This window comes from Myiozetetes cayanensis, unplaced genomic scaffold (assembly GCF_022539395.1).
Source record: "Myiozetetes cayanensis isolate MyiCay16 unplaced genomic scaffold, myiCay2020 scf6-25, whole genome shotgun sequence".
Taxonomy (NCBI): Eukaryota; Metazoa; Chordata; class Aves; order Passeriformes; family Tyrannidae; genus Myiozetetes; species Myiozetetes cayanensis.
The window spans coordinates 55,858,016-55,884,065 of record NW_026087853.1 but is presented as its reverse complement, the minus strand read 5'-3'; the positions used below and the strand labels follow the sequence as shown (position 1 = coordinate 55,884,065).

Here is a 26,050-nt window from a genome sequence, read left to right as displayed (position 1 = left end):
GAGTACACTTATTTAATTTATCATGTTGCACTCCAATCAGCACACTGGCAAAGTAGAAAGAGTGGCCCCGAATTTTCCACCAACAGGGTTTCAGCACTTTGAGCAGAGGTAAAGTGGACGCTGTGACTCTTGAATAAAGGATTTATAGGTTTTTACACCTCCTCCAAGTGGAAATGAAGATGCTTAAGTATCTCCTTCCCTACAGCCTTCCCACTGCTCTAACGACTCGTATTTGCACATCATAGCTTCCAACTGAGACTTCACAAGGAGACATTTGACACCCGACCTTTAAAAAACCCTTCTGGGGGCTGTAAAATGTACCATTGCAAATGAAAGCACCGCAATTGTCCTACTGTCTTTGAGAAACTATCATCGACCAGGACCTATATTGGAACGGTGGTGGTGGTGTTTACATTCCCACAGATCCAAAGGCAGTGGCGTTTGGAGGTTTTGCACATCGAGTTCCTGCCCCAGTCAGGTGTCAGATGGTAGGGAAAGCATTTTCCAGCAATCCTTTCACCTCAAGCTGTGATTTTGTCAGATTTTATAAGCAAAGCAGCCAGGTTTGGTCAGAACTTGGATGGGAAAACTCCAAGGAAAGCCGAAGTGCTCCAGGAAGTGGTGTGGGTAATTCAGCTCTTGGCCTTCTTCCCTCTGTCTGAATAAATATTGAACCAACTATGCTGTTGTAGTAAGAAACACTGTGCTGCTGGTGGAAGATGTTAATCCAAAGGTGTCAGCAAACAGGCACCAGAGAGCTCAAGATGCTGCTTGAAAATTTAAGGTTGTTTGTCTTTGCACCCTTGAGCAACATTCACAAGGTTGTATCTACTTAAGAATCTCTCACTGGTGAAATTATACAGTATACCCTCTGAATTCCTTTATTTCCCATTCAAATCTGTGCAATTTTTTTTTTAGCAGAATAGTAAAAGTGGAATTTTCTGTTGACCAAACTTTATAAAACAACTGCAAATCAGGGGTAAGTCTCCTGATATGTGAGGAGTGGGAACCATCCGGATGTGTGGCTGTGGCTCAGCAAAAAGGGGAAACACCATGGGAGATGTTCGCAAGCCAAGAAACCTGCAGTTCCTGTGACTCACAGACATCTCCAAACACAAGCATTCAGTCTCTTTTCCTGCCAGAAACGGACACCTTTTTCAGGCAAAAATAACCAGTTTTCTCCCTGGCTGCACTGGTGAGTGTTGTTCCCACTTTTGAAAGGGAGCAGCCTTCCATCCGCGGGATTTTTTTGACAAGCACTGACACAGGCTGCTCATGGAAGTGGCTGAAATTGCCCGTCCCTGGAGGAATTTAAAAGACCCGTGGATGTGGCAATTAGGGACATGGTTTAGTGGTGGCCTTGGCAGCACTGCCTAACTTTGGGAAAACCCCTTTGTCTCTCCATGCCCTTGTCTATTCACCTTCCCAAGGGATTCTGACTTCACGTGGTTGCTGCAAAGACAGATGCCACAGTCTGCTGAAGCTCTTTGCAGTCTCTAGACTAAGGGGATGACAAAAGAGTCAGCAAGATTTCTGTGTTGAAGATGATTTTCTTTTTTTTTTTTTAATTGCAAATATACACATTACAACTACTGATAATGCACAGAAATTTAAAAAGCTATTGTCTGCTAAAATTTCATGATTACAAAACTTGACGAGATTTGTTACAACTAAAAAAACCCGCACTTTCAGAAGTATATAAATAGAATTTTGAGCATAAATAACAGTAACAAAATAAACAGATGTATGTACTCAATAAATTAATTATAAATATTGCATTGGCAATGAAGTGCTAGGTCAGAAGAACACCAGTATTTCCAGTAGAGCTTTTTTTTGGACAGAAATCTCTAATAAATGAACCTTTGGAAAGAAGTAGAATCCCTGAAACATCTTCAAACTTTTTTGGGGGTTTTTCCTTTGGTTTCACTCTGGTTATTCCTTCATCTTAAAGGGAGAACAGAACTGAAGACATCAGACCTCTGTGTCTTGGCCATGAGATATTTCTGCAGTGGCATGGCAGGCCCAGCTCTGCAGGATTTAAGTCACTAAATTGTCTCTCCACGGATTCCCAGGGATGCTGAATCAAGCCTGGAAGTGACTTGAAAGAATTGCTGATGGTTAAAGGTTAAGCACAAAAAACTTATTTTGCAGTTGATTTGACCTATACATTATCCTTTTCCAGTGTTTTTCTCCGTTTGCTAATGACATACATGCTTATATACAACAGAATTTTAATTTAAACACTAATTGGAACTGCTCATTCCCTGCCTGGTGAACACAAATGCTAGTTCTGTGCGCTCTTCCATCCAACCACACACTGAATTCTCACTAATTTTAATGAGAACTCTCTGCTGGATGAAGCTGATGCCACAGAGAACATAAATTAGCCTACAAAAGGAATCAAAGATCAGGTTTTCCAAACTACCCTTTAGCAATAAGGAAAGGGAGAAATTTTCTCCCTTTCTTCCCTTATTTCCTAAGGGAAGAAAAAGCACAATATACAAGCAGATTTGGGTTTTTTTCAATAGTATGCTTTCAATAGAAAGTTTTTCCCAGAATATTGTCAGCAGCCTTTCAAGAAACAGCATTAGTTCTAGTCCATGTAATTACATCTGCTAGGTTTTCCTTAATTGTGTTTTGTTCCAAATGTTTGTCTTTAAGGCCTCTGAGGAGGAAAAATTTTTCTGCACTTGCTCCTGTGAGCAGAAATAACAGGGGAATATATTTGGAAATGAAGCTGCTGTAGGAAAATCGTAGTTATTTTATCATCACCCTGGTAATGGAGGAACTCTGATGAAGCTGCTAAGCTTCTCTCATTCAACCCTTCTTTTCCAAACGAAACTATGGATAGGCAATTGTTTACACTACAGAACAGCCTCTCAGCACTCATCTCTTACAGGAACAACACATTGCAAGGAAAAGGCTGGCCCCGTACAAAAAAGTCCCAAATATTACTACACGAAAAGCTAAAAAAAAGTACTCTGCAACATTTCTGTAAAAATGTGTGTGTGATCAGAGTCACTTCTGAAAGCTGGGGCTCTTCACCGGGGACAGTTTGGAGGTGATGCCAAAGGGGTCCATGCTGTCCGTTTCCAGAGGCGAGGAATACACCTCTGGCTCAAAGGCCTGGCTGTAATCTCCATATTCCCCAAAGTCTGCGGACTCCACGGGCACAGTGTTGATCATCGGTAAGAAGTGAGACAGCGGAAGAAAATCTTTTCCCTTGAACTGCTGTCTTTGCTTGGCGCTACTCAAAGACACCGACATTCCGTACTTTTTGGATCTGTACACGTTGTAGCCGTCAGGACGAATCTCCTCCTCAAAGGAACAATCCTCGGTGGAATACCTGAGCTGAACAGCAAGGAGTAAAGAGAATTACAAATACACCCACCAGACTCATTGTATTCAACCACAATATAAACTTTTGGTGCAACCTCTGCTCTCAGAGGGAGCGTCCCTCTGGCTTGGCCCGCGTGTCCCAGCTCGCTGCACCTTGCAGACCCCACTGGATCCATGCTGGTGAGTTGATATCTGCACAGCCCTTTCAACTCAAATATTCTGTTCTATTCTACTCTATTCTACTAGAGATCCCCACTTTGCACATTCAATGCGTTTTGAGCTACAAAACCAGCTAAAAGACCTAATCCAGAACTCCTGAAGTTACTGCACGTCCATCACATTAAATAAGCAAAGAATCCTGGATGTGTGCTTCTCCACAGACACCACACTTAGCCTGTCCTGAGCACTGGGAAAAATAAGCTTGGATTAACTGATCTCTAGATTAACTGTCCTTAATTGCTGACAGTACTTAACTGCAATCATGAGACCTAATCCAACAATCCTCAGGTATAGAACTACAGCTCCATTAGAGATTTGTCCATGTAAGGGCTTCAGGATCACATCTGTGGAAAGGCCAGTCAGTAAAACGATGCTGAAAGGTGATTGCCATTATTTTTTTTCTTGCACTCAGAATTTACTGCAATTGCAAAAGACCCTTTTACAAAGTGTTATTTTCGCATTACAGTGAGAACTGTCAGATTAACAGCAGCACGAGCTAAGATTTTGTACAGAAGAATGTATTTTTGTAGGCACAAATTTGTAGAATTACATTTGCAGTAGCCTGTGCAGATATTATGTATCTGTAATACATGTATGTAAATAAGATATAATAAATGTGTATTAGGATTTTTTATGAGCAGGTCAGACCTCTCCAGATTCTTACACAAGCACTGCATTTCTTACAACTCTGGTGCTATTTCAGGCTCAGCCACTGCAGGTGATTGAACTTGTGGTCAATAAAAGAGAATTGCTGATTATGTCTCAGTCTGCAGTGACAGAAGTGTCCTTACATGAATGTTCTGCCTGTCTGAATAGAGAGCATGTTCGATACTTTCAGGCCTTTCTCAAATACCCCCAGTAATGTGGAGTACAAGTAAGCACGTGCATTTGGTTGTCTTTTAAAAGCATTTTTAAAACTGATTAATTTTGAAAAATACATTTTCTCCAAACAAAATTCTGCAATATTTATCCTTCTACACACATTATATCTCAGAAAAATGTGTGTATATGACCCAGATTTATGACTGAATTCTTAGCTGCCTTTATTTCTGTGAGTGCTCAGCCTCAGTGACAAGGATGATGAAATAAAAGAGCTGCTTGCTCAAGAAGTGCACGTTACAGTGAGCAAGCGCACATTACAAACAGCAGATATTGATTGAGCCCCCACGTCTCAACTATGTAATTCCCTTCTCGTTTCACTTCCATTGTCTCTAGTGTATTTTTGAAACCAGTACCAAACACACTTTAAGTAATTCCAGATAATTCTTTTTTTTATAGGAGGCATTTATAGAAAGTCAGTATATTCAGCCAGATACACCCTTTCCCCTAAATTACTGACTGCAGCACAAAGCACGTTAAAAAAAAAAGAAAAAAAAATCAACCCTAGTCGTCAGTTTTTCCAGTGTTCAAAAAGGGCACGTTTCAGGAGCGCAGGTTCAGTCCCCAGACACCGTGTTTGCCCTTTCGTTCTTCCACTCCTGAGCTGATAAGGAAAAGACTTGCCTGCAGAGCTGCCTGGCTGGGCTGTGAGCACAGAGGTGACAGCAGGTGTCCACAACATATAGATGTGGCTACACGCTGCTGCATTTTCAGAAAAAAAAACCAAAACAAAACGACCTGCATTTAATACTCTTACACCACTTTCAGTCAAGGTATAATATATGCCTTCAAAAGGGTGTTATAGGAAAGCTGTTTTAAAATTCTGTTTGCTGAAGTCCAGCTGCAGCTCCAAGGGGAGCAGGACCTAGGCTCTGCTTTGTTTTCATTGGTCATTTTGTTTTGGATATACATTAAAATATTAAGCTAATAATTGACCCACCATATCATCTGAACCCGTGAACCTTATCACGGCATCGATTGATTCGAGCCCCAGAAAAGCAAGGAAATGCAGGAAGAAAGGCTCAATTCTATGTTATATCCACATCCAGAAACATCATTATTGCTCTTATTAAAGATACTGTGGGCTTTGAGAATGGGCCAGGTCCTTGCCTGATGGAAATCAGCAGAAATTTTGCTGGAGTAATCAAAGCAGAATCAAGGTGTATCTTTACTGTGGCACAATGAAAAGCCATCACTCTCTGAAACTCCAGCTTCTGTACAGACCGAGTGTGAACCTTACCCTTCAATTTCTAGAGTTGGCAACGTATCCACGTGCCTTTAAAAATGAGTTGATATACCCACTGAAAAAGCATGACCTATGGTGTCAGTGGGTCACTTAACCCCTCAACCTCTTGGAGCCCCACAGGTGCAGTGTTAGGGCAGGGCAGAAAATGAGGCAGTGGCAAAGCATCCCTTCCCCCCCACACACCTCGAAATCCTGTTTCACTTTGGAACTACCTAAAGGACGGGAAGTCCATGCTCCTGAGGCTTATGTGCCTGACAGCCAGCTGCCAAAGGAGTAATCTCAGTTGTTTTTCTTTTCAGAATACCTGACCTGAACTATTCCTATTCCATGATGCGACTTCATCTATTTCTGCAGTGGAATCTCAGCCTCTCACTGATGAGGCTTTTTAAACCTAAACAAAGGTTTTCCCCTGGGCTGTATTTTCTGTATATTTTGGCAGGGGGGCATGCAAAACTTTACTTTCTATATGGTGTTTCCTTTCTGCCTTCTAATAACTTCCACAGTGAGAAGAATCACGGGTCCTAGGGAGAAAAGGAGGATAAGGGGAGAGGCAGGGTGGGCGATGGACACCTGAAAGCTTTGTCAACCCGCTATTAACTGCAAAAAGCACGCGATTTCTTCGGCCTGGTCAGCTGTTTCAGGGTGGAAATCCTGGAAACCTCCCTCGGGAGAGGAGACTTGTTGAGAAAGGCGCTCACCTGCCCGTGCAGCCGCCCCGCCTCGTCCATGCAGAGGTACCGGGAGCTCCGCACGCCCTTGATGGCCACGGTGCGCACGGCCACGGCGCGGATTTCCAGTAGACCTGGCGGAAAGAGGCACAGCGGCGTTAACCCCGCGGAGCCCCGTCCCGTCCCATCCCATCCCATCCCAGTTCCCGGTACTCACTCTGCGCGCTCTGGCTCCCGGCCGCATCCACCCTGCCGTCGCCGCCGATGCGGAGGAAGCAGCTGAAGAGCCCGTGCTTGCTGGCGGTGTAGAGGTGCCGCAGCCGGATGGGTTCCCCCCAGCCGTAGTTGACGTGCGGGCCGGCGTCGGGCAGCGGCAGCGGCACCGCGGCACAGGCGGCGGCGAGACCCAGCAGCGCCAGGGCGGCGGGGGGACAGCCCATCCCGGGGGCGAGCGGGGGACGGGCCGACGGGCCTGGGCACGGAGCGATGGCGATGGGCACGGAGCGATGGCGATGGGCACGGAGCGATGGCGATGGGCACGGAGCGATGGCGATGGGCACGGCGAGGCGGCGATAGCGGGCTCGGAGAGGCGGTGGCTGGCGGGCACGGAGCGGCGGGGATGGAGCGGAGTCCCGGCGGCTGCTGCGCGCTGGCCGCGCCTCGGGGCTTACTGTAGCGCGGGCGAAGCCGCCCCCTCTGGGCCTTTTATAGCTCTCCCGTTATCAGCCCGATCGATCCGGCCGCGTCCAATATAAAGCCCATTTCATAGCGGATCGGTCACTCCCCCCGAAAATATTGATCGGGTGACATCAAGTCGCAGGGGGACACCCTGAAGTCGCGACCTCGCCGCCCGCACCTCCGGGCTTTCCGCTCCTTCGAGTCTCTCCGGTAGCGCATCTCCCCGTCGGGCCGGGGCCGGACCCCGCGGTCTCGGCTACAGATCAGGCAGCCCCTGCCCTGATGTGGGCGCCGGGAAGGGGTCCTGGGTTGGGTGGGCGTGTGTAACATCCCAGCCCACCCAGCGGCGACGGGGGCCAGCCCGGGGTGAGGCTGCCCCGCTCCCCGCCGAGGCTCAGCGCCTGCCTTCCCCCTTGCCCGTCCTGTATTTCCCCTTTTAGAAATCAAAGAGCTGCTTCCTAAACCCTAGGGTCACTTCTCCGGGCAGGGGACAAGCGCTGGGGGAGCGGGACCACCGCTCCCGGTGACCGGCAGCCGGCGGGGCACAGCCTGGTACGGCCCGGTACGGCCCTGCACGGCTCGGTACGGCCAGGTACGGGCGGCTCTGGGTGTCCCGGAGCTGCTCCGGGCTGTATTGCCGCCCGGCCATCCCCGGCTGTGTCACTAGATGGAGCCTGGCCCCTGGGATGCGGCTGCCTCGCCTCGGGGGAGCCGCTGCCTGGGGGGGCTCTCCAGCTCCTATTGGTCCCCAATTCCACAAAGAGACTGGGGTTAAAAACCACCCCTGCGTGTAGTAAAACTGCATCGCCCGATCTAAGCTTCGAAGAGATTTTTTTTTTCTTTTTCTGACCGCGGATCTTTTTCCACGTGGGCTCCTCCGAGCGAGTGCCCCAGGGGAGATGGAAGAAGCAAACACACACATTTTGGGGTTTGCCACCCTTTTTGCGTCTTAGGGAAGTTTAAGGGGATTGCTGCTGGCTTTTCTGCTGTCCATCCAAACTCAGCATTGCAGGAATTTTCTCGGATCTCTGAAGAGAAAATGAGTAATTTCCTAAAGACAAAAAAAAAAAAACAAAACAAAAAAAAAACCAAAAAAAAAAACAACCACCAAAACAAAAAACCAAAACAAAAAAACCCCCAAAAAATAACAACAACAAAAAAAAAACCTTACCCCACAAGACACATTAAATAACAGTTAAGTAAGACAAAGACATAACCCCATGTCCCCAGCAAATTCCCTGAAACAATGACGTTTCATTCAGTTTCCACATACTGCTTTTATATTTTGCTACTTGTTCATTTTCATCCTTTTGTCCCTCCACTTGCATCTCCTGTAAACGCTCACACAAATAGTTTTCCTTTATGAGCAGTCTCAGCTCAGTGAGGATGTGCACAGAGACAAGATCATGCAAAAACACAGAGGCTTGCAGGATGGTGTCTTGCACTCATCATGTGCAGCTTAAGAGGTATTTAACTGAAGTTAATGACACGAATCAAGCAGAGTTTGAATGATCAGGGTCTTGCATCACAAACTCACTGGAACCAGCGATTGTATCTCCCCAATCATTTCAAAAGCAGCTGCTGCTTTTGATAAGCTTTGGGTGTTTCTGATGGTCAGCTTGAGGCACCCAAAAAGAAGCCCAGTTTGCTCTGCATGGTTGATGAATAATGAATAAAGATCAGGACCCCTTCTCATTCGGGTGTCTCCTGCTGCTTCCTCCAAGTCCTGGGCTGATTTGAGAAATTCTGGCCTTTCATACATCACAGAAGTTCACAATATTATAAGCCCAGTAAATAATACCAAGTCATCCAAGTCCCTAATTCTTTTTTTCCCCTACAGAATTCTGCACTGTTATTACATGGCTGCTACAAAGGCAGTTACTGCCCTGCAACCCTGGGCCCCACAGCAGTTGTGCATGTAACTCATCCTGGCTACACAGGCATTCTTCAAGGTATCCAGCACCCACACACACACACACACACACACAGAGGTTATGGTCTGAAATGAATCTGAAAGGCTTTTTGGTTCATTTTGTTGTGCATCTCAGTGAATAGAAGCTATTTTATGATTACTACTTCTGCTAGACTGCAGTGTGAATAATAATCACAAGTTTTCACTTTCTTCTTCAGGAAGTCGAACTTCTTTCATGCAGCAAGGAGCTGATGCTTGCAACTGGTTTATTCATCTATGTGAAGATCAAAACCTGAGGCAGAAAGGACAAATTACTTGCATGAAATGATATTTCAAATCAGTGGAAAAAGTTGGCTATAAAGGAGAGTTTCCCAACGATTGATGGAGAGCTTTTAAAAATTAGTTTCATTGTTGCTGTTGTGATGTTACATGGACTGATGTTTAAAGGTTCATGTGTAATCAAATTTAAATGAAAATGGAGCACTTCACCATTTTTTTTTTTTTGGAATTGCCTCTCTTGTTAGAGTAAGGTTTCAATCTAAATAATTTGTCCAAGTTCCTCCGTAGTCCCTGACAGAGGTAAGTGCCTGCAAACACTTAACTAGACTGAACAGTACCATCCCTATGACAAAACAGCTGCTGAAAAGATGGGTTAAATATGCTCTAGAAATGTTCCCTTCTTTATTGCCTCCTTTAAAAAAAAGCCTAGATTATTAACTCAGATTCAGTACCTTGTTTTTAGCTAGAGATAAACGGGCTAATGAATGTCCCTGTTTTCAAAAAACAAGAGTTGCAACATGTGATTTTCATTTCAGTTCCTGTGTCACTGAACTTTATCATTTATGGGCATCTTTTACCGAAGTTCAATAAAAAGACATGTCTTTGCACGTTCCTACAAATGTATTTGCAGAGACACAATGTATTTGCAGAAGAGATTTATTATAGGGTAAATCCCACCATCACTTCCAGTGCTGGACCAGCTCCCTACAGAAATAGAGCCTGAAACAAGAACCCTGGTAGAGTAGGACTTTCTGCTTCTATGAGGATAGGAAAAACAACCAAAAACCCAGAGGAAAGTCTGATGGACCAAAAATACCTCCTGACCAAACAGTACACAATTGCAAAAGCATTTTCACCTGTTGTAATGAATCATTTATTTTCACTGCAAGTTTCAGTGCCCCAGTGTGATTTCTGCAGAACAGGAAGTTCAGCTTTCTATAATAATGCAGCTGAAGTGAATGTGTTTTGTAAAAACATAATTGCCTGTGTTTAAAAGCCAAAGATCCAGAGATCCTGGAACACACCAAAAAGGTAACAGAGGGCTTCTGCCTCATGGGACAGCAACATCATTGGAACCAACAGAAAGAAAACCAAAGAAGGTGGCCACAAAATAATGGTTAGAAATAGGGCATGAAGCCACTCATGAGTAGAAGGTGGTCATGGCAGGATACCTTTTGGTGGAGATCAAAGGAAAAATTACATACGTGTGTCACTCAAGACTGAATGAGGGTCAAAACGTGAGGAAATAGATGTGTTTGGGATGGAGAGACATTTTCTCAATTATAAAATATCTTCAGGATATCACAGAGAAAGCTTTAGTTGTGTAAGTCGTTGCAGGAAGTGGAAAACATCACGGAAACTTTGAAGATTTTCTGCTTCCTTGGGGTATCTTTGGGATCTCCTGAAGATTTAGTTGCAGGGGTTATGTGAGTGTGATCCGGTGTTACTTTTGAGAGGAGATCTGTAGGTGTTTCCCCCTTTTATCTGAAGTCAGCAGTGGGAGAATTACAGAGGCTGGGAATACTCGGAGGGAAGTAAAGCTCCAGGCAGAGCTGGAGATGTAAGTGCTAATGCCTTTGGTTTCTGATTTCTGCTGCAGTTCCTGCATGTCATCCCAGAAGTGACAGAGAAAGGAAAGGCTTTATTTTACCCGTGGCAGGGGGCCAGCAGGACAGTCCAGCCTTTTCTCCTGCTTCTGATAGAGAAGAGTATGTCAGGCAAATGAGGGAAGGCAGAAGGCAAGACACAGGACCCTGAGACACGCAGTTATTCGAGCACGAGGTTGTTCTATAAAGAGCCTTATCAGCGCAGCACAAGTTAGAAAACCTGCCTAAGAAGGAGAGGTTACTCCACCATATGTCAGGGGACTGCTCTGCTTCCCAGCTGCTTCTGCAATCCAAGAGGCAGAGAGGTGACAATATTTCTCCCCGGGCTGTGAATGAGCGCAGAACTGAGATTCCACAGCTCCCGCTGCGCGCGCCCACTGACAGGATGTCATCCCGTGGGACGAGCATTCATGGAGGCTCCCCCCTGATATCACAAGCGGGACAGTCCCCAGTGAATCTGTAGGATCCAAATGCATCAGATACTTCAAGATTTTCCAAAGGATCCGAACTTCCGGAGGGGCTCTGCTTCTAGAACTGCCCTGCTGATAAAAGGTGGACGTGCTGGAGGGACTGTTGCCACTGTCATTTCTGGCTGTGTGTGTTGCTGCTGGTCCCTTCAGTGAACACAGTCAGCCAACTAATTTCAAATATCTCTCACCATTCTGTTATCTAATGCTTTCTCAACCATTGCTATCAGCCAGTGCATTCTGGGGAGGAATACTTAGTCTGGAATTTACTTGAGGCTTTCACAGTCAAATGATCCCTTCTGATTAAGTCTGTTCTAGAGCCCACAAAATTCCCATCAGCTTCAAATAGCCTAAATGCATTTTGTTTGTTTGTTTGTTTGTTTTTCATCACTGCAAGTCGTTATTGCACATTTTGGAAATACTTCATCCACCCCATCTTTTCTGTGTGCTATGAAATCCTTTATAATTCTGGTATAGAAGAAGCCTTATTGACTTTATGGCAGCATATTTGGTACAGTAACTCCCCAGCATCTCATTTACACTTAAACCAACAGAAGTTGTTTTTTTTATTATCTTTTGAGCAAACATTCGTCCTGCAACAGAAATTAATAATTGCAGGTTTCCTTGTCAACAGATTGTATTTTCACTTCCAGCTTGACCTAGGGAATAAATTCCCCTGGACTTTGTTTACGGAATGTGTTTGTGGAAACAATGAGGAAACCTTCTTCGGGAAGGATAATTCTGGATCCCCAACTTCTCAGTCAAACACGATAATCTGGGAGCATTTACCTGTATTCTTTTCTTGTCAATGAAGAAATAATGTTGTCCTTATGACAAAGTCCAGGTTCATTGGAAATATTTCTCGTTTAACAGACAGAGAATGGGTCAGTAAAAGAAGATACACCACAAATGCTTCAAACTTGCAAGAGTGCATACTCAGAGCTGTGGTCCTGTTCAAATACATCTGGAGAGCCAGAATTAATCAGGTGGTCCTATTCAGCCTGATATAGCGGCAATCCCCACAAAATGTGTCCTGAAGAGCATGATAGGACAGCCACGTAGGAAGTTTTTTACAGTGACTTTGCTCAAGAGGCAAGAGGTGAAGATTATTAATAAGCTGTTCTTCTACTTGGAGGTCATGGGAAGTAATTTTTCAGCTGAAATGAAGCCTAAACTGAAACCTTGGAGTAGCTGCACAACAATTTGCCATGAATTGGGAAAATGAGCAACTTCCTCTGATGTTCCTTGTTGCAACTAGTCCCATTTTGCTGCCACGAAACGTGGCTGTGGGACATTTGGGGTCAAGAACTGAAGGGCAAAGGTCACTGAAGCATCCTGCCAATGCAGCTAGAAGTGACCTTTACTTGACAAAGCAGAAGTAACACAGGATCTAAAAGAATGGTATTCAAATAGCCAGTCCATCCAAAACGTTGCATTCGGATTGATCCTAATCAGCCATAATTTCCTAGTTTAATGGCCAATTAAAAGGCTATTTGAAAGTAAGAGAAGCAGAACAAATCAGCATGGAAAGAGCCTGGATGGTCTTTAAAAAGTAATTCAAGTTTACTTAGGTTTTACACATCTGACCAGGGAGAAAAGGAGTGGATAATTGATGTCTTGCTCCAAAAGTAATTCAGAATTCATTAAATAAGTTGTTCCAGCATGAGATAAAATCTGAAGCATCACTGAAAAGTAAAATGAAATACCTGCAGTATAACAAAGTATTTATCTATCTAAACATCATGGCTAATATTAAATGGAAGGTGAAACCCTCCTCCATCTGGCTGTTGTGTCTTATGTACCTTGACTTGATGTAAGAAGCAGAATTAAACTCGAGATTTTTTTAAACGTGTATTTACAACTCTGATCAGGCATCTAATGGTCAGAATGATTCTATTTTACCATCTTTAATCCTGAATAGTTTTTATGTTGAATGTGTCTTCAATTTTTTTTTTTTTTTTTCCAGTTTCCTGGAAACAAAATTCCTTAAACATTACAGGTCAAATTTGAGAGCCATATTGCCTCTGGTTCTTCCATGGCTGGAGGCACCAGGAAGATCCTTGCATGGCCAGAGGCAGGGACACCTCAGTTCCTGAAGTGAGCCAAGCAGACCAAAATGCTGAGGATGAAAAAGTGGAGCCCTGGTGCCTCTTCCACATGGATCAGCCTGCAGTTCACATACTCTGGAACGTGGATCTATGGATTCAGGCACTCATTTTGCAAGGGGAATTGTAAAAACAGTCACACACACACACACCCTGCCCCAGTTAATCCAGAATTTGAGCTCTTTCAGAATATTTCCAGAGCAGGGTATAGCCCTGCATGGCCACCAAGGTTTCAATCAACAGCAGAGGCCTCCTGAGACCTCTCTATTGCTCTTTATCAGAGGTCTCTGGCAGATAAATGTGCCACAAAAACAGCTGCTGATCGCTGCCACTGCAGCCCCACTCTGTGGAAGAGCTGCTTTTGCCCTTTTTCCATTCTCTTGACTACCAGGACACACATCACCATCAGAGTGGTTTGGACTCAGTTGGGCAGGTGTGCCATTGATTGCATAATATTGTGGAAGGAACGTGGGGAGCTTGTATTTCAGTCTGACTTCACCATATGAAATATTAATCTTACATATTAATATATAAAAGGAAGTCAGTGACCAGAACAATGTATTTAATACTTTGTTAAGAAAAGGAGCTAAGGCCCAGTTTTGCCTTCCATGGAAAAAAACGGGAGCAGTCAAACATTTGGCAGCAACTGTTGGTAGTAAATTATTAAAGTATCACTTTAATATTTACATTTTGGTCCTATTAGGGCCTTGTAAGAATGAAGGCTCCACTTTGCCTCACATCTCATGTGCATGCACAGAGAAGCAACAATGTCATGTTTTCCCCTTCCTAGTACAATGGTGCGCAGTGAGTGGATTCTCGAGTCCCCCAGCCTGCACATTTATTCCTGGAGAGCTTTGCCCCGCTTCCAGCCAGGAACATGCCCAGCTACAGCTTTTCCAATTTTAGATCAATGAGCCACGCAGCAAAGAGCCTGGAGTTGGCAGGTCCTCCTCATTCAGCTGAATGAAATGAAAGGGAGCTCAGTCCTTGGCTCCAGTTTTCTGTCACTCCATTGTCATTCAACAAAACGGACCAAAGAGAAAAGCGATCAATCCATAAACTCGTGAAGCCTCAGTCTCCAGCTGTCATCAGCTTTGAGCTCCCTCCACTGATCTTATCTGCTGCAGAGTGATTGAAAGTAATTTGTTTTGGTTGAAAGTAATTTGTTTTGGAGAGTAATTAGATTATCTCTTGGGGGGCTTCCTACCTGGTGACCCAGTGTTTCTCCTTGGCTTGCTGCTCATTACCATCAATTACCATAGAGACACTCTTCAAAGGCAGGCTTGCACTGCCCAGGGTGGGGAACCTATTAAGAAATATGCTTCTCATTCCTGCTCGGAGATAATAAACCTTCTGATGTCAAACAATTATTTGTGGGTCAGACACATATGATCCCACTGGGGCTTAAGCCTTTCACTTGCCATCCAGTGTGAAATGCTTAGTAATTAGGAAATGAGCTGGATCTTTCTACAACGGTGTATATGGAATAGAAGAGGCTCAAGCAAACTGCTGTGTAAGATTTGGGAGCATTTCCTAACACTGGGTGCATATTCCACACTGGCAGATAAATGCCACTGAATGGCAAATAAAGTGCATCTCTGTAGGGGAAAGTGCAGAGAGAATCAAAAGTTCATACAGTCGTTCTTGTCCCCAGAATTAACTCGCTTTAACTGAGACAATTTATATGATTATGGATATGACACAGCACTGATAAGCATCATAATAAAACCACTATCTATTTTTTCTGCAATAATGAGAGTGCTGAGTCATTGCCTGACTGGGGCATTTAATGGTATCAATTACACAATTACTACTGTGCCATCCTACAGGACAACACAAAATAAAGAAAACCCAAAATGATCCACCTTTTGAACCACATCTCATTTCAGACACAGCAAATCCGAACAATAAATCACCCTGGTTTATTGTGCACTCATTTGCAAATATTCAATCTAAAATTTTCCCGTGTTCCATCTGACTTCTGTGCTGCTCAGGCAGTAGAAAAAGGCTACAGAGGGAGCAGAAATTACCCCCTGAAGGTAAGGTTTGGTTTTGTAGAGGCTGTGTAGAGGTCCAAGCGTCACCCAACGCCCCAGGCTGGCACTGGGCATACGCAGGATGAGCTGGGGTTGACCACAGGGAAGTTGGGGAAGAAACATGATGAAAACATCCTTGTCCTCCTGCAGCTGTTCATGTTTACGTGGTCCATGGGGAGAGGAGTTTAAGCTGGGACAGGCTGAGTCATGGTGGAAGGGAATCATCAGCAGCACAGACACCAAAACACCCTGTTAGGTGGTTCTGGCTCTCAAGCTTTAAACATGTCCTACAAGTTCTTTAAATCTCTCTTCTGAAGAGCTGCAAATGCAAACATCTGAAGTAAATAACTGCCATTTTTCTTTTCATTTGTCTTGTTTGAGTAATTAGGTCATTATATCTGAAAGTGATTGTTTCATGCGTGCCAAGAGCAAAGAATGAGGACCTTTGATGAATCCAGTGAGCAGCATGTAAATGTGGGGAAGGAATGCAGAGGCAAATGAATGACCTTTCTGAAGCAGAATTTCTCCCTGCACCACCATTTTTATCCCCATTAAAGCCACTTAATGCGTTTACTTTTTCCTGCTGTGTATATTCCAGTTGATTCTTCGGTGCTTCCTTTTTCTAATAAGATACACATTGTCCAAATTGTTCTTTAAATAGGCTTCTGTGGGCTTGTTTATGAGCAGTGGCTGCTCGTTTGGAGCTAAACATTTCCTTTTCCCATAGTTTTCAAGTTTCTTAAAACTTATATATTGGTGACTTAGAAGAAAATAAATTCAAATCACTAGATCTGTGTGTGTGGCAGCGTTTGAGCTTGAGTCAGAGTAAGTGGTTTGAGGGAAAACTGGTTTCCCTCCTTGCTGAGCTTCAGTTTGCTTTTAGGAGTGAGGGGTATGAGAGCATTTGGAATAAACCAAACCTGGATATGGGCTCAGTGAAGTGCCATGACATGCTGTTACCTGCTCACGGCCGTTGAGTCCCTGGCATCTGATTAAACTGTACCTGAAGCAACTCCCTCGAACAATGCCCAGTGTGGGTCCTCAGCACCCAAGGACAATTTTGGGACAATTCAGGATATTCACACCATTTTATGTTTTCTTAAATAAATACTTTTTTTTTTTTTTCTGTGCACGACAGATGGCAGGTCCAGCAATTCCAAATCTTGACATGGCATCTGACAAACTCTACTGCAGATTTCATTTATTTTGCTCAGAAGAAAACATGGAGATGTTTTATTATGCTTTGACTCTCTCCTTCATATCCCAGTTCCTTGTCCTTCCAGCTTAGGCTGATGAAGTGAGGAGTGTGAACCAAGCTGTAGTAAATCCTTGCACCTGAGCTTTTATATCAGTCTCCCTGCTCTTGGTGTGGGCTGATCTCTGTTTACAAGGTGATTTCTACCTCCTTGTTCTCCGGTTTCTGAAGTGCAGGTCTAAGGAATTATGGAGGGGATTATCACTGACTTCTTATTTACTGATGGGAAAGCTATCAAGGTAGTGATGCAAAGCAGGCTGCTAGTTAAAAAAAATGCCCCCCCCAAAAATCCCCCAAAAGAGAAGAAGTCTTTGAAAAAAACACTCTGGGTTTCCTTTTGGAAAAATTACATTTTTCCCAGCCATAAAATTGCAAACTGCACAAAGCCCTAACAGGGAAATGAGGTAGGGAAATGTTCTGACAAGAATGTTTCTAAATAGTTTTGTTAAACCTCATGTGGGTTTTGTTAAGGCTCCCATGGGCCTTAAATCTCCTGTCTACAGAAACCCTCTGTCCCTTCTTGATTCTCTGCTCCAGTAATGTAAGAAAGGAAGGGATGCATAAAGTGATCCAGAGATCCCCATTCAGAGTTTTTAACCCACTGAATTGTGGGCCATTACAAATATAACAACCAAGTCATTTTCTGTGCACACTAGGGAGGAAAGATACTGTTCATGGGGATGGTTAACCAGGAACACTTTGGAAGCACAGCTCTGAGCCATTTCTGAACATGCAGGTTACTCACCCCAGGTAGAAACGCAGGGTATGAATAAGGGATCCACTTGTCCAGAGGGGAGGGAAATACCATGTACGTGCACATCCTAAATACAGAAAATTTCAACAGCTTTTCTCTTTGAGACATTTACCAATCACAAATCCTAGATTCGTATAACAAAGTGGCTGCTGTTTGTGCAAGCATTCACAGCTTAATTAATTAGTCGATGTAATCAACTCTCAGCGGGCACTTTGCAAGGTCCCGTTTGTCGCTCTCATGGCACATTCAACCACCCTGAGCTAAGTGGTGACTTCTTAAGCCCCACAAAGCAAAGTCACCAAATTACAAAACACCAAATGCAGTTGGTTTCTCAAATGCGTGAGGGTTTGTCAGCTCGTTTCCCTTTATTTGGAGACTTCAGCATTTCTGGCCTTCTTCCAGCATTTCCAATTTACTGCCCCAGCTTTGCCCGCCTCACCCTCTTAGTGGCTTTCCTGGCTCTGTCTTCTCCCACTTGATGCTGCTGGATAATCCTGTTCAATCCCCCACCTGAACAGGGAGTCCTAGGAGAAGCAAATGAAATGCCAGCACCCTCTTTATTTGGCTGACACGAGGATCCTGGACTGGCTGGTTCATTAAAGGGGTGTTGCAAGATAGTGATTACAGGGAAAGTTCAGCTGCTTTCACTTTGAAATGCATGAAGGTGGTGTTCAGGTTATGATTTTGAAGGTTAAGTCCTTTTGATGTCTGCAGGCTTTACACTTGCACATCTGGAAGCCTGCACACCTTGTTGTAAACAGACATCCCAGTTCTGCTTCCCAGCTGGCTTCACAAAAGATCAGGGGGATGCACATCACTTAAAAGTGCCACCTGTTTGGTTTTTCTTTTTCCCTTCTGTATCTTTCTTCAAATTGTACGTTGTTAACTTGCTTTGGTGATTGTGCAATTCATTTTCTTTTTACTCACCTTCAAAGAATAAGAAACCCGGCCCCACAGACTTCACAGTGTTGCCACAGGAATGGCCAGGGACCAGCATTTCTTCTTGGAAGCTTATTCAAAACTGCTTTATGGAAGCCATGTCTGTGGAAAACATTCTTTGTGTCACAGCTCAAAAACAATATTCATGTTCCCACCCAGAAATGGGAGGAACCATCGTTGCTTTTTGAAATACTCGGCAAAAAATGCCACTGCATTTGAGAAGCTGTTTGATTTAGAGAGCTGGCTGTATCTTCCAGGTAAGTGCTGTATTGGTCACACTACCTACCTCACAAATTTTGGGGCTTCAGAACTGCTGTGTTAAACATAAGAGCTTACCCCATAGGACATAAACCCAAGGATTTTCCAAATTCACAGTTTTCCTTCCTTTCCAGCTGAGTCTTATGTTGAGCCATTTGAACTGGGGACTGGTTGGACCCAGAACCACGGTGTTTAACAACCTTCAGGTGTTTTGTTATAACTGGAGGAGCGTATCTGGGGGGATTTGCAAGGAATGGATCAATTGAGCATGAGTTTAGTCCAGAATCCTGCCAATTTGGTGGTGGTTGGATACAGGTATCTCTAGAACAAGATAAAAAGGAACAGACAGAGTCATTCTTCAACCTCTGGCAATATTTCTTAGAGGGACTTTTTGAAACCAAGGTTGCAATCATATTTTCCCATTATAGCTCCAAACAAAGTGTGCCCAGTGCTGATTATTTACTGATTTCTGCATTTAATGGTTTTTCCTTGAGCCCTTTTGAAAAGAAGCATCACATTTGCTCTCTTTCCTTCCTCTGATAGTGAGGCTGGTGCAAGCAGTGAGTTTAATATCCCAGTTATCAGCTCAGTGGGCCCATATTTGAGCTCATCTAAACTCTGATACCCTTGGGTCAATAGCACTGTGTGCCAATAACTACCTTGCTGGATTAAATAGAAGGAAAATACAATGGATGGGCACTTGTACAATGAAAACATTATTTACAGAAAGCTTTTATACCAAACTGGCAAAATGTGTAGCAGCAATTCATCACCTCATCTCTCTGTGGTACTCAGTGTGGTCTAAAACCTCCACCTAAGTAATACTTTTAACAGTTTTTTTTACACTGTCCACCCATTGCACTTTTTTTTTTTTTAATAAACACATAAATTAAGGAATGTCCCATTAATTTATCTTCTTATTTCTGAAACGTGGAGCACAAGAAAGTGCTGCATCTTAAGACAGCTTTTCCAAACAGCCGGTTTCCCATCCAAGTCCACCGGTCCTCCCTCCCCTTCTCCTCCCCAGGAACACATTCCTGCAGAACTCCAGCTGAAGTGGCTTTGTTGTTCTCAGGGTGCCCTGCCAGCTTGCAGCCCATGCCATGACACAGCATTCCTCCTGCTTTGTTTCGGGCTGCCGCGATTTGGAGCTGACATTTAACAAGGCTGCATTAATTAATGCCTCCCTAAGACAGGGCTCCTTGTTGAGTGCAGTTCGCTGAAGCTGCAAGTTTTAGGCACAGACATGAGTGGGGTGGGCAGACACGAATCCCAAGGGGCAGTTGCCCCTTTCCCTGCGGGGGTGTATGGCTTGTTTTGCCATGGATCTTGCCTTGGGTTGCACCCCTGAGGCAAAACCATTCCTACCTGGAGACCAGGGACAGCCTGATTTACCTTGGCAATTTCAGGCAGAGCAGGGAAGAGTTTTCCAAGCTCTCTGCAGACACCCGTCGTGCACCTGTGAGAGGCTTGCACTGATTTTTTGGGACTGAAATGGATAAACATATTCAGGACATGTGGGACAGGTCCCGTGTTGGATGTATTTCCTTACCAGTACCTGATTTAGGGCTTGACTTCACTGAATTTGACAAAAACTTCCCTACTCACCTCAGCACTCCCGATACAAAACATGCTGCGACTTTATAAAGCGTAAAACTCCGACCTTGTTACTCACTCAGTGATGATACAACTTCAATGAGCAGAAAAAGCTCTTTTAAAGCCACCACAGGAAAAAAAATTTCACAGCAAACCCTTCTCTCTGCCAAAGGAGGCAGCTTTTGCTAATAGAGGTTTATAGGTGTTGGCTGGAAAGGAGAATTAAATAGGAAATGTTTGCTTTCTACTTAGAGAATGTCTGTCATAGCCCTGCTAAGTAGCCAGGAACAAATTATGTGTGAAACTCAGCATCCCTCTCCCTCTCTCTCTCTTTCTCTCTCTTGTGATTGATATTTGCTTATGCAGCCCAACTCCTTAATTTAATTAACGGGAATATGCTTATTTTACAAATTATAACCTTGTAATCTCCTTAGTAGGGTGGGGAAAAAAAAAAAAAAAAAAAAAAAAAAGAAGAGCATTTTTACCACAAGTTATCCTTTGTTGCACATCATTTTATTACCAACACTTCTGTGGCCCCCTTTTCTTAAAAACTATATTAGACTTTCTTATTATTTCCATTACCTTAGAAGTGGATTTTATTCATGTAAACTTTATGGAAAAGCCTCAAAGATACCCTGAAGTTGTTTATTATTAAACTGACTTCCAGAGTAGCTCAATTTCTTCAAGTGCTTTAAGTCAAATATAAAATGAAGTAGTATTGATGGATTTTAACTATTTTTTAACAAAATGCTTGAGTGGATTTGCCTCTAGTTTCACCATTTTGAACAAAATTGTGAACTTTAGTGACATTTCATAGATCCCCATGAATGGTAATAAAAATGAATACATGTTGATAGCTAGCAGAGGTATTTTTAAGTCCATTTGTCTATGTTTATAGACATATTTGTAGAGCTGTGGTTGTTGTATTTTCTGTGATGCTTCAGCATAAGGTGTTAAAAAAACCTGTTCTGGGTCTGCCTTAAATGTGGGTTTACGGTTGGCAGTTCATTCACTCTTCCCTTTTATCTGGAATATATCCTTCAGTGCACTCCCACCAGCAACATAAAGAAATATTTTTATTGATGGTCACATGTAAAGGTAATTCTGTTAACTCAGCAACCCGTACAGGTGAGTGCCCGACTGTGTCCCTGGCAAAGCTGTAGAGCCAGTGGGATTTTCCACAGGAGCAAAGGGAAGGTAGGTTTGATGCTCCTATGAATAGGATCAGAACAAATTGGCAGGCAGGTGCATATTTGCTTCCATATTTTTCCTTGATTAACTTTTGAAGAGTGCAAACAATGAATAAATGCAAATTTATACTGCGTCATCTTCCAGAAACCTAATGGAAAGAAACCTCAGATTTATGTCACCAGGAGAAGGGAATATGTTAATTTTCAATCTGCAGCTCAGGTACTCACACAAACACATACAAATTTTTATTAAATGCATATGTAGTCCTTGTTTCTGCATCTGTTCACTCTTCTGTAGGAGTCACAGGGTGCTTAGAGCAGAATATTTTCATGACTATTAATCTCTGATTCAGTGTGGATCGTTCAGCCACTGCACTGAATTATCACACCTTATTTGTTTTCTCTGATCTTTATGCAGAAGAGGATTAACTTGTTTAAAAACTGAGCTTTAAACCAGTAGTGTAGAATATGCTTCCAAGCCCATGCATTCCCTCATTCTGCAAGGTCACTCCTTCACTCTCTCACCTGACTTGCCCCTTTTTCAACCTGAAGAAGTTTGTGTTGATTCTTCAGTCTTTATTCACAAGTTATTTTAACTATCCTTTTTTTTCTGTTCCTCATTTTGCTGGTTACCTGTGACTGAGAGCAAGGTGAGGCTTAAAGGGTCCAAATTAAATCCTAATGATAAATGGTAATTATTCTGCTAGGGTCACCCAGGCATAGGAGGGCTTTGTTTAGAAATGTGGTAATTGCAGTCTGATTTCTAATGTGAGCGTTACCATTGAGATACTTCTTTGATAACAAAAACTGTAAAAGCCCAAGACTGAAATGAAATATCTGAATTTGTAACTTTAGGAAGCATTTTGATAGACTTTTGTGCTGCACCTCTGTGCTTTTATTTACTAGTTTAATCCATATTTTGGACTAAGGTGTATTCCAAATTCCTGAGGAATAATCATCTGAGGTGCCTTAATCTATGACATCACATTCTTTGCTATTTACTAACTACTAATCTAAAATATTAACTTCATGAATTATTTGCCAGTGGTATTTTATGGCTACAACACTTATCATATAATTTAAAGTTTGTATATAAGTATATCTATGTATATGTATATATATTTAATGAAAAAATAGCAAGAATTTAAAACAAATCACTATCTTGCATGTGACTTGCATTACTAGAATAAAGATTTGCAGAAGATGCTAAATTTCTGACTGTTGAGGTCAAATACCTCCAGTTTAGCTTACTATGTAATTTCTTAGGTTTCCATTTATAGGCCTGACTTCAGCAGTGTCTCTGCAATCAAATTCTTTCAAACACAATCACTATTTAACACAAAGCCACGTGAGATGGCCATCTAGGCAGATATCTTTCTGAACGAAAATACCCTTTGCTTTGATTATCCCATCAGGGCAGACCTTCTTTCCCTGACATAAGACTATCAGAGTTATATTTATATAACTTGCATGGCTCTATAAATACTTAAGTGCTTTTCCTTGACCATCCTAACTAAGCAGGCTAAAAACCCCTGTGCTGAAATGCCCACAGCAGGATTGCAAAAACAGATACAACCCAGTGAATCATATCTGATAACGTATCAGAGAGAACAAAGGACCTGGGTTTTATGCTCTTCTGGCTGGTAAACAGGCACTTGATGTTCTAATTCTCTATTACGGTTTGTGACTGGTACACCTTGCTCTGGAGATGGATGTGGTGAACTCTTCACTGGCTGAGCTTGGCCACTGCTCGCTGAAAAAAAGCTCAGTTTGGTGTCTGCAACCCTCAGGCGTGGGGAGAGAAAATGCAGAGGACTGAGGGAAAGTCCTCTGTGGGACAAAATAAAATACAGGCAAGTGAGAAGTTCTGTGCTAAGCTGAAAAGGAGGTTGGACTTCATGAAGATGTAAACTAAGGGCAGATCCTGACCAGAGCAGTAAGGGTTTTAAACTTAGAGAGGGTAGATTCAGATTAGATGTAAGGAAGAATTTTTTGTATGGTGAAGGTGGCGAAACTCTGGCACAGATCACCCAGAGAGGTTGTAGGTACCCTATCCCTGGAATAATTCAAAATCACGTTGGACAGGGCCTTGAGGAACCTGATTTAGTTGAAGATGTCCCTGCTCATTGCAGGGGGCAGGGGTTGGACTGAATGACCTCTAAAGGTCCCTTCTAACCAAAACCATTCTATGATTCTGTGATTCTGTGGAAATAAACCCACGCTGACAAGAGCATAGGAGGCAGTCCAAGCATATTAACATCTGCAGGAGCAAATCTGAGTCACAGGGTCGGATATTAGGCACAAGTCACGTCCATGTTGGCAGAGTTTGCATCACTGCTCTTGTGACCTGTGCCAGCAGGTCCAGGCCTGGGTTAAGGCTGGAGTGTTTTTGGCCTTAACATGATGCATAAGGTCCCCAGAATAAAATCTAATGAAAGACCTCAAGGAAAAGGGTATAAAAAGTGGGAGAGAAAGAAAAGAGTAGAAAAAGTGGGAGAGGAAAGAGAGGGTGATCGAAAGTAATACTACCCAAAAAACATCAGAAAAGGTGGTAGAAAATCAAAAGAGGAGCATAAAAATGTGTCACGACAGGGTGATGGGGAAGAAGGAAGGGTGCTGGCTTGGATGGGGGATGTTTCTGGGCAGAAACCTGTGAGGAGGAAGCCGGGCACAGGCAGGGCTTGCGGGGAAAGGCAATGCCAGTCACCCTGCCCTGGCAGAGGAAGGTCAAAACCGCGGGGGAAAAAAAAGCAACCGAGGTAATTTTCCTCCGGGGCCGTGTAAAAGGTGTCATAACCAGCAGCCAAAGTTAAGGCTGTGCTGGCAAGTCGCTCCTGCCTCTCCGTGCACTCACGGCCGATCCCGGGGCAAGCACCTCAGGAAAGCCGGGGTCGTCGCTCGGCAGTAACCCCCGGGATGCGGCGCTCGTGCCCGGGGAGATCGGCCCGCTTATCTCAGACCTCGCTGGAAGGAAAGGCGAAAGGCGCCGGCACAAAGACACTCTGGCTCCAGGGTGAGAGCGCACAGGTGAGAGATAGTGAGCTAACTGCCCGGGTTAATGTGTAAACTGACTGACTCCCCAGGGGCTGCGGCTCCTGCTCGAAGCGGCATCCTGCTCCCCTCGGAGCGGCATTCGGGATGGAAGGCGAGCACCGCGGAGGTAATCAGGAGCCGCTCTGCTGGTTGGAGAGGAGTGGTGTCGCTCCAGGAGGGAGAGCAGAGGGGTGCCCGGGCCTGGCAGGGCAGTGGTACTCACCCCCAGATGGTGCTCGTGGGATTGCCCTGCTGGGGGACCAGCACGGGGCTTGCAGACGAGAAACAGTCATTCTAGTGCACTCTAGACGAGAAATAGTCATTCTAGTGCTCCATTCTAGGCTTTCAGTGCTGGTGGTGGGCATGGGAAGGCACTGGAGCAGCCTTGGTTTAGTGATGAAGGAGCCCTGTGCGGGACACCCACCCTACCATACTGCTCAGCCACGAGCTGCTGTGAGCCAGCCTGGGCAATCCCCTCCCTGGACAGGGATCAGAACGGGGATTCCACTTCCCACCTGGCCAAGAGAAAGAGCTTGTAAGGGGTTTGTCCAGCAAAAGCTCCAAAATGTTCCCTGTGGGTGGGCTCCTAAGCCTGCTGAGCAGCCAGAGGTGCACGGCTGGACATTTCTTCTGAACTTCTCTAACAAGATCCCAACAAGGTTGGGGTTCGCCCCATCCCTAAGGGATGCTCATCCCGCAGGTGGGACTCCCTTTCTTCTCACCTTCTTAACCTCAGTGACATTAAACAGCTGTATTGGCCCCAGCCAGCACTACAAACACCTTTCTTGAAGGCACTGGAAGCAAACAGATGTAGCTGCAGAGATAATGAAAATGTATGTAAATAGTAGCTCCCCAGAAACCACCAAGTTTTACCAAGTGGCTTTGACACTTGCCAAACACCTTTAAGCTGATAAAGATCTGATTTGTACTTCAGAGGTAACCTGATTAGCAACCAATTTGAATCTGGAATATGTTAATTGGTACAAACATCACTAAATCACTTTCTTTAACCTATAAGGAGTAGTGTGAATGAACGATAGCGAAGGTCAACACAGCCTGAGGAGTCACAGAGAACGAGTACTTCTGTATTTACCCACAATAAAATACTATGATTAGTAATAAAATGTAATTGCATGTACACACACACAGTGACACTAGAAGGTACCCAAGGTCAACCCAACACTCAGAATTTAAGAAAACTGAATTAAACCTGACTTTGTAGCTAAAATCTGGTCATGAACCACCTTTTTTTTTGTCATGAGTCCTGCTGCTTTCAGTGCCCAGTACAGAGGACGTTCAGTAAATGAGAATTTTGGTTTCATACAGCCGACTGACCCCACGTTCTCACAAACCCAGAATCTGTGTCTCACAAATTTTGAATATATTAATGGGTATATTTTGAACACTGTTTATAACAGCTTGAAAATAAGGAGCTAAACCACAGAGATATTAGTGTCAAAAAGTTGAATTCATGTAAACTGCCCAGGTTCAGAGCTTCCTGTCATAGTATTTCAGATTGTTTGTCATTATCTGTCATTTAGATCCACCACACAGCTGCAGCTGAGGAAAGTTTGGGGGCTCACCATCTTC

The 26,050-nt window shown here is 43.9% G+C and overlaps 1 protein-coding gene across 1 annotated transcript; it reads right to left on the bottom strand.

Annotated features, from left to right (window-relative positions):
- Nucleotides 1–1,661: 1,661 nt before the first annotated feature.
- Nucleotides 1,662–6,791, bottom strand: FGF19 (fibroblast growth factor 19). The gene is made up of 3 exons (XM_050335058.1): nucleotides 6,569–6,791; nucleotides 6,382–6,485; nucleotides 1,662–3,351 (listed from the first exon to the last, which is right to left on the bottom strand). The coding sequence occupies exons 1-3, from the start codon at nucleotides 6,789–6,791 to the stop codon at nucleotides 3,019–3,021; spliced, it is 660 nt and encodes a 219-aa protein (XP_050191015.1). The 3' UTR covers nucleotides 1,662–3,018.
- Between the last annotated feature and the right edge of the window lie 19,259 nt (nucleotides 6,792–26,050).

Excerpts from the sequence above, each read along its gene's own strand:
- FGF19 (XM_050335058.1), bottom strand. The coding sequence starts at position 6,791 with ATGGGCTGTCCCCCCGCCGCCCTGGCGCTGCTGGGTCTCGCCGCCGCC. Across the intron at positions 6,486-6,568 it reads CGGGAGCCAGAGCGCGCAGA|GTCTACTGGAAATCCGCGCC; the intron begins GTGAGTACCGGG and ends TCTTTCCGCCAG. Across the intron at positions 3,352-6,381 it reads CGGGGCGGCTGCACGGGCAG|CTCAGGTATTCCACCGAGGA; the intron begins GTGAGCGCCTTT and ends CTTGCTGTTCAG.